Source organism: Elgaria multicarinata, chromosome 9 (genome assembly GCF_023053635.1).
Source record: "Elgaria multicarinata webbii isolate HBS135686 ecotype San Diego chromosome 9, rElgMul1.1.pri, whole genome shotgun sequence".
NCBI lineage: Eukaryota > Metazoa > Chordata > Lepidosauria > Squamata > Anguidae > Elgaria > Elgaria multicarinata.
Genome location: NC_086179.1, coordinates 59,337,177 through 59,347,040, shown reverse-complemented (window position 1 = coordinate 59,347,040; position 9,864 = coordinate 59,337,177). Strand labels below are relative to the sequence as shown.

At 40.5% G+C, this 9,864-nt stretch overlaps 1 protein-coding gene across 1 annotated transcript; it reads right to left on the bottom strand.

Moving 5' to 3' along the window:
* Positions 1 to 4,931: 4,931 nt before the first annotated feature.
* Positions 4,932 to 6,953, bottom strand: AMIGO2 (adhesion molecule with Ig like domain 2). Its single transcript, XM_063133966.1, has one exon. The coding sequence runs from the start codon at positions 6,875 to 6,877 to the stop codon at positions 5,321 to 5,323; it is 1,557 nt and encodes a 518-aa protein (XP_062990036.1). The 5' UTR covers positions 6,878 to 6,953; the 3' UTR covers positions 4,932 to 5,320.
* Between the last annotated feature and the right edge of the window lie 2,911 nt (positions 6,954 to 9,864).

Sequence of the window (9,864 nt, the reverse complement as noted above, 5' to 3'; positions counted from 1 at the left end):
CTCAGCAACTATATTATGGATTTATCCCAGTGCATTACAGGGATTTTTTGTGTGTTCTGGTTTCATAAATCATGAACATGCAGTTTCAATACAGATTCCAATACAGATCCACCTGGATTTAGGCTTATTAACTTACTTAAGATACTTAATTTCCCTTTCCCCCTACCTATACTTTCCATAATTCTGTATATGCTGATGGAGGTAAATAAAGTCAATAAATTTCCTCCATACCCCTTCAAATTTGCGTTTGATTAGTTGTCCTCATATTATCCTTAATTTTTGTATCAGTTTTTCTAGGACAGCAATCTGCTATGCCCACTGGTAGCAGTTGTGGAACCATTTATCATCTTTCCAATGCTTGGCTATCAACCATGTAGTTGCAAGTAGTAGATGGTTTATTAATTCCTTATTTGCCAAATTACTATCTGGTCCTCTATGTACATTTAACAGGGCTAGATGAGAAGATGGGTGAACCCATTGTCCGGTTATTGAGCTAATCTCGAAACACTGATTTCCAAAAACTATTTACCTTAGGGTAAGACCACCACATATATATGTAAGTTCCTGTGCATTACAGGGATAACGAAGCAGTCACTCAATCCAACATTTTGGGTGTTATCCAACGCTGCCTGTGTGCTTCTGCTGATACTCACTGCTGGTGCAATGGGAAGCTAGTAGTTCCAAAATGCTCATTTCTGGAACAGGACAGGTCAATGGAAGGAGCATAACCCAGTGTGATAGAACACATGCTTTGTATGCAGAAGGTCCCAGGCTTGATCCCTGGATTCTCCAGGTAGAGGAAGGAATTCTGCCTGAAATGCTCGCGAGCTGTTGCCAGTCAGTGTCGACAACGCTAGATGGACTCATGGGGCTCATCTACACCAAGCAGGATATTCTACTATGAAAGTGGTATATAAAAGGCAGGAGCCACACCAAGCATCACATAGCAGTATGAAACCGGTATATAGTATGTCTCAATGGGCCCCAACAGTTGTCAGTGCACATCAATACCGCTATAAAGCAGTAGTGTGGCTCCTGCCTTTTATATACCGCTTTGATCCTGCTTGGTGTAGATGAGCCCACGGTCTGACTCAGTATAAGGCAGCTTCCTATGTTCTCTTCTATGAGCTCTGTTGACCTTTTCTATTCAGGAAATGAGCATTTTGGCTCATTTCTGGTTTCTTTAGGAAAGCACTATCTCTCTGTTACACCAGCAGTGGGTCTCACTGATCTATGAGCAGCATTGGATACTGCTCTTAATAGAGAAGCAAATAAAAAAATGCTCTTACATTTTATTAGCATAGCAAAGGTGCATTTTTGAACCAGATTTCTCTTTAAAATGTTAGTGATTTCCAAGGTGTTTATATTGAAAGGGATAAACAGGCCCAACCCACAGAACCAGTGTCTCTGAGGATGCAGAGAAGTGTACTTACCTTTGCTGCTGTAATGTGGCCCTCTCCTTTGCAAATGGACCAGCATTGTCAGTTCCAACTATGTTCATCACCAGCTCCTGGAAGCTTAACCATTGTCATCTCCTTGCCCACATATAGTTGATCAATAATTCAGCACCAGTTCCAGGGTGCACCTTAAGTCCAACTGGGCAACATGTCCAAGTAGATGCTAAGGGCTTGGCAGCGTTGGTTAGCACAAATAGTGAGGGAAACCTGCATGTAGAAATGGTGGGCAGGATCCAACTGTGCCCCCCACACTAACGCTAGTGACACTGCACCACTATAAGCTATCACTCATGCAACATATCTAGCACTTGCTAAGGCAATGGGGAAAAGTGATGTTTTGGCACCACATTTTGGAAGCAGTAGTATGGCTGTGCAAGCATTGGTTTATGCTAGTGCAACATGATTAGAGCTGGGCCACAACTGGATCCTACCCTTGATCTCCCTTGTTGAATTTTTGTCAATGAATGAACACTTTTAAAACTGAAAGTGGCCTAAGCTACACCAAGCACGATATTACACTATGAAAGCGGTATGTAAAAGGCAGAAGCCACACTACTGCTCTATAGTGGTACTGAAGTGCACTGACAACTGTTGGGGCCCATTGACATAGACCATATATACCGCTTTCATACCACTTTCATAGTGCTGTATCCTGCTTGGTGTAGATTAGGCCAGTAACAACTTAGGAGAAGGGTTTTTTAAAAAGTATAACATTCCTGAAATGTAATTTAAAAGACTGCTTTCTCTCTTATGAACCAAGTCAGATCATCTGTGCGTCTCATCAACATCTGAGTTGTGTTTGGTTGGGATACAAGATAGTTGGTGGCCACATCCAGATTCTGGAACTCTCTGCCCAGAGTCCCACCTTGTGCCCTCTTGGACAACCTTCTTCTGTTGCACAAAGAGCTTTTTTTTTCCAGCCTCTTTCAGTTGCTGAGGTAAATCTCCCAGACATGTTATTTTACTTTTAGCATTTTTACCAGCTGTCTCTGCCTCTTTTATTATCTGTTATGAATGACAGTTTCATTGTGTTTATTGTATCAACAATTGATATGGAAAAGCAGTATAGACTGGTAGCTTTGTACTTGACCGCTTCAGCTTGGTCTTGATGGAATCCGGTTTCACTTTTGGTGATAAACTACAAATTCTATTTCAATCTCCATAATCAAGATAGCAAGTGAGATTCATTGATGAGAACAGAGGCAATACATGAAGTGTTAATTATTGAGGGTCTGTTTGTTTGCTTCAGACTCAATTCAATCCATTGATTAGCCACCAAATCAGAGAACAGTGAGTCAAAATATTATCTCAAGGTACTTTATTTATTCAAGAATTATATGCTTATCACATGGAATGTTGAGGAGCAGAGATGCTTAGAATTCTGTGACTTTACTGTAGAGTTATAAGCGACTCTATTGCACACATAGTTCTTAATCTCATTGTAGGAGAGGAAGAACTGAAACTAAGAAATGGGGACTTGTCTAAGTAGTTGACCATAGGAAGTTGACATTTTAAACATAGCATCTGTGTATGGATTGGATATCCTTGATGTTATGAACTGCTAAACAAATAAGCACTTCAAGGGCTCAAACCATAAATGGCCATAAATGGAGCTGGTCCAAAGTGCCAAGTCCATGCATCAAACATAGGATAGGGGTAGCAAAGCTACATCAGCCACAGCCATTGTTGCCAGACAAAGTCTGGGCTATCCTATAAAGCTGTTGCATGGCTCAGAAGCAGATGGATAAGGTGTGTGGTAGGACAGGAGACAACTCATCTAAGGGTCAAGTCAAAAGCATTTCAGCCACACACACAACCATATATGAATAATATAGGTGACAACAACTTCTGTACGCTTTCTCCCTTATCCAACTACAGGGCCAGATCTACACCAAGCAGGATTTGACACTTTGAAAATGTTTTGAAAACTGTATGTGGAGTGTATCCTGGGCCCCAACAGTTGTCACTACTGTTAAAAACTGTTTTAAAGCAGTAGTGTAGTGTAGATCCTGCCTACGATACTTCTGAAGCCATGGTGGTACAAGCTATTCCGTGTGCCATTGCAGCTATGTATACCTATTTGATTATAGTGTCAAGTGTATAAACAATGCTGGGAGCTATGTTTGAAAACAGGGATGGACAATTTGTAGGTGAAAACAACTAAAGGGCTACAAATTGCCCACTCCTGTTTTAGGGGCATAATCACATCTTTTTTTAGTACTTGAATTTGTAGCCTCCCTTCCTCCCCCCCTCCACATACCTTTGAAAATGCAATTCACCACAAAGGCCCTAATCTTACAAAGTTCTAGCATTTTTATAGAAATTAAACATTCTCAGAACTGATCATTCTCAGAATGCAGAGCTGGAAACAAGTACTTCATTGATACTTGCTATATCAAACCACAAAACACATTTCATTAAATCATTGTCATTTTTATGCATTAAACAATGTGTGTGTGTGGGGGGGAAATCAGCTGCATTATTTTGACTCTTCTAAATAAGGCTACAGTTTAGCAAATTGTGTGTAGCCGTGTCCCACTCTCAGCTACAGAAGGTAAAGCCCAAACACACAAGCTGTTTCATTGCTGATAAAGAGAAGGCCTGGCTGCAGTGGCAGTATTCAATTTGGGCTCAATTATGACTCTCGTTAGGTCAGAAAAAGTGTTCAAAGTGCAATAGCAAATATATAAAACATCTATTTGCACACATTCTGGCTGATTTAATTACAAAACTAAATTCTGCTTTCTTCTTGTAATTTTCCGCTCGAGCCATAAATCATGTATGCAAGTACAAATAGGTAGGCTAAAGTGGCCACATTCCAGAAGCGACATGGCTTTTGTCCCATTAAGAGCTGTGAAGACAGACATTCCAATGGTGCAGCCCTGCACTAGTGGGAAAAGCCATACCGGCTGAACATTGCTCTGCTTCAGATTTCTTAATAGGACCAAAGTGCTGTTTCTATTGGAACACAGACCTTTGAGGCTTAAATGGTTTATAGATCATAAATTTGGGCAGAGTGTTCTGCCACGGTTTTCATTTAGTAAAAGTGTCCTTATACCAAATAATTATACATTCTGTTTCTGGCTATTAAAACTGCAGTATACAAAAGGAAAACAACAACAATCAAACCCTATCTCATAATTTAAGTAAAAATTCATTTTGGAATATTCTGGCTTGTAGAACCTCATGTGTTCCTTAATGCACTCACTTCCCCAAGGAAGAAACCAGAAGATGAATAAATGGCTATTTCTCTCTTTCCCTCTAAGCTCTAAGAGGCATACTGATTAAGGTTCTGACCCCTGATATTATAGTTACACCATTATATATAGGTAAGCAGGTAAGGGTCTAATCCAGGGGTGGGCAACTTGTGGCTATCCAGATGTTTTGGCCCACAACTCCCATCAGCCCCCACCATTGCCTATGCTGGCTAAGGCCATCCAAAACATCTGGATAGCCACAAGTTGCCTACCCCCAGACTAATCTGATGGAAAGTTCTTCTGCGCACACACCACTGTAGTTACTGGGAGCTGCAGACAAACAGGACCCATTGGGCCACACCCAAACTCTTTTAAGCACAAAGATTAGAATGAAAGCAGCATATACTACAATGGGACCTCTTTGCAGCAGAGCACTACAGAACCCGTTTTGCAAAGTGCTCCTTCCCAGCATTAACTCCATGTAGCTCCAATGATGATGTGTTCTTACCCATCAGTCAGAGAAAGTACCTGAACATCATTGCAACCACTTCTGACATATTTATTTAATTAAAAAAAAAATTCCCATTCTTTCCTTCCCCCTTTTTAATATTGGCTAGAGGGGTAGAGCAGCTGCTGAAAGAATGCAATGCAAAGACAGGCAGAAAACTAGGAGGATGGCATAAACGGTGTGTCTGAGAACACTGAGTTCATGGAATCGGAGTCTGATTTTGTTCGGGGAGGTTTTAAGATACTTTCAGCAATGATGTTGTCATTGGGAAACATCTTTACTTTCCCATTCTGTCCTGGCTTTGGCTCCTTCACAGGTTCGAGAAACACAACCCTTTTGCCACTGCTGGCTTTCTTCTCATCAGCTGGAAGTTCGAGGGGTGAACTGGAGGTTAATATGGATGGATGAGGGGCGTTACTTTGGTTCGGCTGCCTTTTCCTTCCCTTGGAGCGACACCGACAAGGGCATGGCGTCAGGTAGAGGTAAAGAAGTACCAAAATAATACTGGCTACACAAGCTGCGAGGGTGGTGAAAGCAGTGTTGAACGTTTCGTGCGACTGAGACCTGTCCACAGTGAAATTGCTGACATTGATCCTCACCTCGACCGTTTCGTTCAATAGTCTTTTCTTGTTTATTGCAATGCAGGAATAAAGGCCAGCATCCTCATACTGGGCCTCATCTATTTCCAGACTCCCATTTTGAAACACTCTAAAGTGTTCGGTTACCTTGCCAGGCTCTAGAAGTTGATTGTCTGGGCTGATCCAAATGAACTGGGTGCCTGTATCACTGATTTTAGTGTCACAAGGCACAATCAGCCTCTCACCGACTTGGGCTTCATGAATAAACCCAAACGCATGGAAAGAGCCATTAATGGTGCTTTCTGAGCAATTCAAATAGTTGTCATGCAATAAAGGCAGTTTATTGGAGCCTTTGGGGTCGGACTGCAAAACACAGGTGTACTCAGTCTTGAAATCTTCCACTGAACTGAAGTGTCTAAGGTACCAGAAGCTTAGCATGGAGTAAAGAGTACAGTCACAATAAAATGGGTTCCCATGAAGATAAATTCCACTCAGATGTCTGGCTGGCACTAAGCTCATGTATTTAATTGGTATTGACTTGATTCGATTGTAAGAAATGTCTAAGAGCACGAGTTCTGAGAGTTTATGTTTCCCAACGTACAATTCTATTGGGAAGTGTGAAAGAGAATTGTAACTCAAATACAACTTTTGCAACTTATGGATTCCTCCAAAGGCAGCAGAATCAATCTGCGCAATGTGGTTGTTATAAAGCAGGAGAACTTCTAGCACACTCAATTCCTGGAAGACAGGACTGCCCAGTGACCGCAAGTTGTTGGAGGACAAGTCTAGGTACTTGACATTTGGAGTCACAGAAAAGCTCCCCGCGGAAATGCTAGAGATGCTGTTATGACTGACAATGAGGGTGCTGAGCTTGTCAAGTAGTATGGGCATCCAGTCATGGTCCAGAATCCCAATTCGGTTGTGGCTGAGATCCAGTCTTCTTATGTGCTTGAAGAGTGTTGGCGGTACCCTCGAAAGATTTTTGCTGGTGCAGCTCACAATGTCGCTAGCACAGATGCAAGTTGTAGGACACATCCCGGAGGCACTGCAACATACACTTATGGCAAAGACCAAGAGGTTCACCAGTTTCTTGCAGTTCACATTAAGAGCTGAAATTGTACACCAAACTGGAGACATGACTGTGCTTTAGCCGTCTTCCAGCACTCCTCGCCACACTTTATACATGTAGCTAGCTTTGTGCCAGTCACTGTTAGAAGAAAGATAAAGTTAGAATATGAACAAGTAAGAATCACCCAACATCTTACATTGGCATGGCTGTCACCAGAAAGCACTTCTGAGTTATTTGGTGGGGAGGAGCATGTCAATGTAGTTACAGAACTTTTGACTTGTCATCTTACATGGGTTGGCTAGCCCACAGCATTCCTCAGCCATTTTTATTTATTTACAATATTTGTATACCACTCCACATTCAAAGATTTCAGAGTGGTGAATAGGAGAAGCCAGTTTAGTGTACGATACCAGTTTATTTATTTATTTAAAACATTTGTATCCCACCCTATATCATTAGGATCTCAGGGCAGCATACAGATAAAAACATACAGTAGAAAACAATAAATATACACAGCTAAAAACAAATTAAACCATGAACCATGAAGTTTAGTGTATGATAGCCATTTTAGTGTATGATGCCAGTTTGTAGAAACCAAAATAACCTCCAAATTTGATTTACATCCATCTCTAGTTAGATTTTGTATGTCTCTTTTAAATCTCACTCCATTGTGGAGCTGAGTTCACAGGGTCTTGTACCTAAAAACCCGTTGCCAAACATATGGTTGGGATATGTTGCTGTTCCATTGGAAACCTACTGGTGCCTGGGTGGATCAAAATGACATCTCCCCATCCCCGCAAAAAAAAAAAAAAAAAAAAAAAAAAAAAAAAAAAGGATAGAAAAGAAAAGAAAAAAGAAAGAAAATGAAAATAGGCTATCCAAAATTAAAAAATAAAACAATTGTGTATACTTCCACAAATATTTTTACAGAGGGCATTGCTCTTGTATGGGACTCATGTACAATACTTGATTCTTTCTTCAAATATTACATATGGGAGATGTCCAAAAATGGACAGAGATGCGCCTTCTATTGCACAAGACGTTTCTGACACCAAATGTTTGATGGCTTGTTCATATGCTCCTGTATGGAATATAGTTGTGATCATATTTAAATTGTTCTCCCATATAGGCCAGTTAGATTAAATGCTAATACCTGTGCTGGCAATGCCCTTCCTACAGGGAGGTGTAATCCTGGGCCTAATCTACACCAAGCAGGATATAGCACTATGAAAGTGGTATATGGTATGTGTGAATGGGCCCCAACAGTTGTCAGTGCACTTCAATGCCACTATAAAGCAGTAGTGTGGCTCCTGCCTTTTATATACTGCTTTCATAGTGCAATATCCTGCTTGGTGTAGATTAGGCCCTAGAATTTTGCCAGTTCCCACCCCATTCAAGCCAGCCAGCTGATGCAGAAAGTGAGTTCAAATGACCCTACACCTGTTGAACTCAGTCCATGTGGAAGTGGGTTTTAGTAGTAACTGTACTGCTGTGGGGACACATAAACTGGTATAGACGACCAAAGTTAATAGGACCCTCCCTATCTTTTATTTGGTATAATTGCTTCTCATACTCTATATTGTGCTGCCATTTTTCTCAGTGCTCTTAAAATGTTCTTTTACCATCAGTGTCATTTCTAGCAGTCCTTTGAGTTTGATGGTATAAGGGTTATGGGGTGGGGGGAAAAAATCAGAATTTAAAATTACCTTACCAAGACTGTTCTCTAGCCCATAAGAAATACGAGAATGTGAATGGTAAATTCACAGAATAAGGAAAAATATGCATTGTTTGCTTAGAATCTTTGGGTGAGCTCCCTATTAAATATGCAACTTTAACATTGTGCTACATAATAAACACAGTACAGGCTGGTTCAATTTTTCCATTGCCTAGCAACTTGTATAGTTATTCACCGTGAACAGAAGATACCTCCTGGTTATGTAATATTCTTCACCTTTTGGAGATAGTGAAACACTGGGCCTTTTACATTTTGCATGATATTATTATAGCAAATGTGTTTTGAAACTCAAGGTTTCACACATACATTTAGGGTTCCAGTTATCTATACCATTCCTAGTATCTATTGAAGCAGTTTTTTCAATTCATATTGATGAGCTATTATTTATCACTCATCTAGCATGTTTAATCTACAACCTGATTTACAATTCTCACTGGATTCTCAAAATTATCCTTATTACCATATTACACATAGGAAAGAGAGTTCTTGTTTATGCAAAATCATTTGCAGGGCCAGTCCAATACATTTTGCTGCCTGAGGAAAAAATACAAAATGGCGCCCACTCCCATTCTATGTTCAAAAGTCAACCAGACTGGCAGACAAATCAGTCTTTGACACCAATATTGGGACAATATCCTCCCAATTGGGACAACATCCTCATCCACTGCAGTTGGAGATATCAAACTAACTAACTTAGGGGGTGTAGAGCAGGCCTCATGGCGTGCAGGTTTCTCCTCAACAGCATCTACCACTAGAGGCAGCTGCTTCACTCTGCCTAATGGCAGGGCCAGTCATGACCATTTGGTAGCCTTCAATTGTTAAAAATGAAAATATTGTCCAGGACCCCCATACCAGTGTCCAATCATGTAGTGGTCTGTGCTTACACAATTTCACATTTCAGCATCAACACAGAGACCTAGCTTTTGGGACTGCAATGTGAATGGGAGGGGTAATGTTCATATATTACCAGCATTACTGCTGCTGGTAATGTATGAATATTGGCAGGAATAGAAGACTTGAATCCATGTTTCCTGCATCCAAAACCCAACTCTCTAGGCCAGTTAGTAATAATGCATCTTGGTTAGTATTTACATAACAAACGAAAGAAAAGGAAAGAAGAAAAGCTAATAAATATATTTGCATTTTTGTTATACTCATAGAAAATATGGAAGTCTGTTGGTAGGAATTTTTCCTCTCTCTAAATCAAACAGTATTTTCTGTGTTGTGTTGTAAAAAAATCAGGAATATTATGACTTGTGTTCTCCGTTTTGTTGAGGAACGATATGATTCACATGATTGTTAGGAGCTTTTCCAAGTCTT

Bases quoted from the DNA above. Each gene is read 5' to 3' on its own strand.
- AMIGO2 (XM_063133966.1), bottom strand. From the start codon at position 6,877: ATGTCTCCAGTTTGGTGTACAATTTCAGCTCTTAATGTGAACTGCAAG.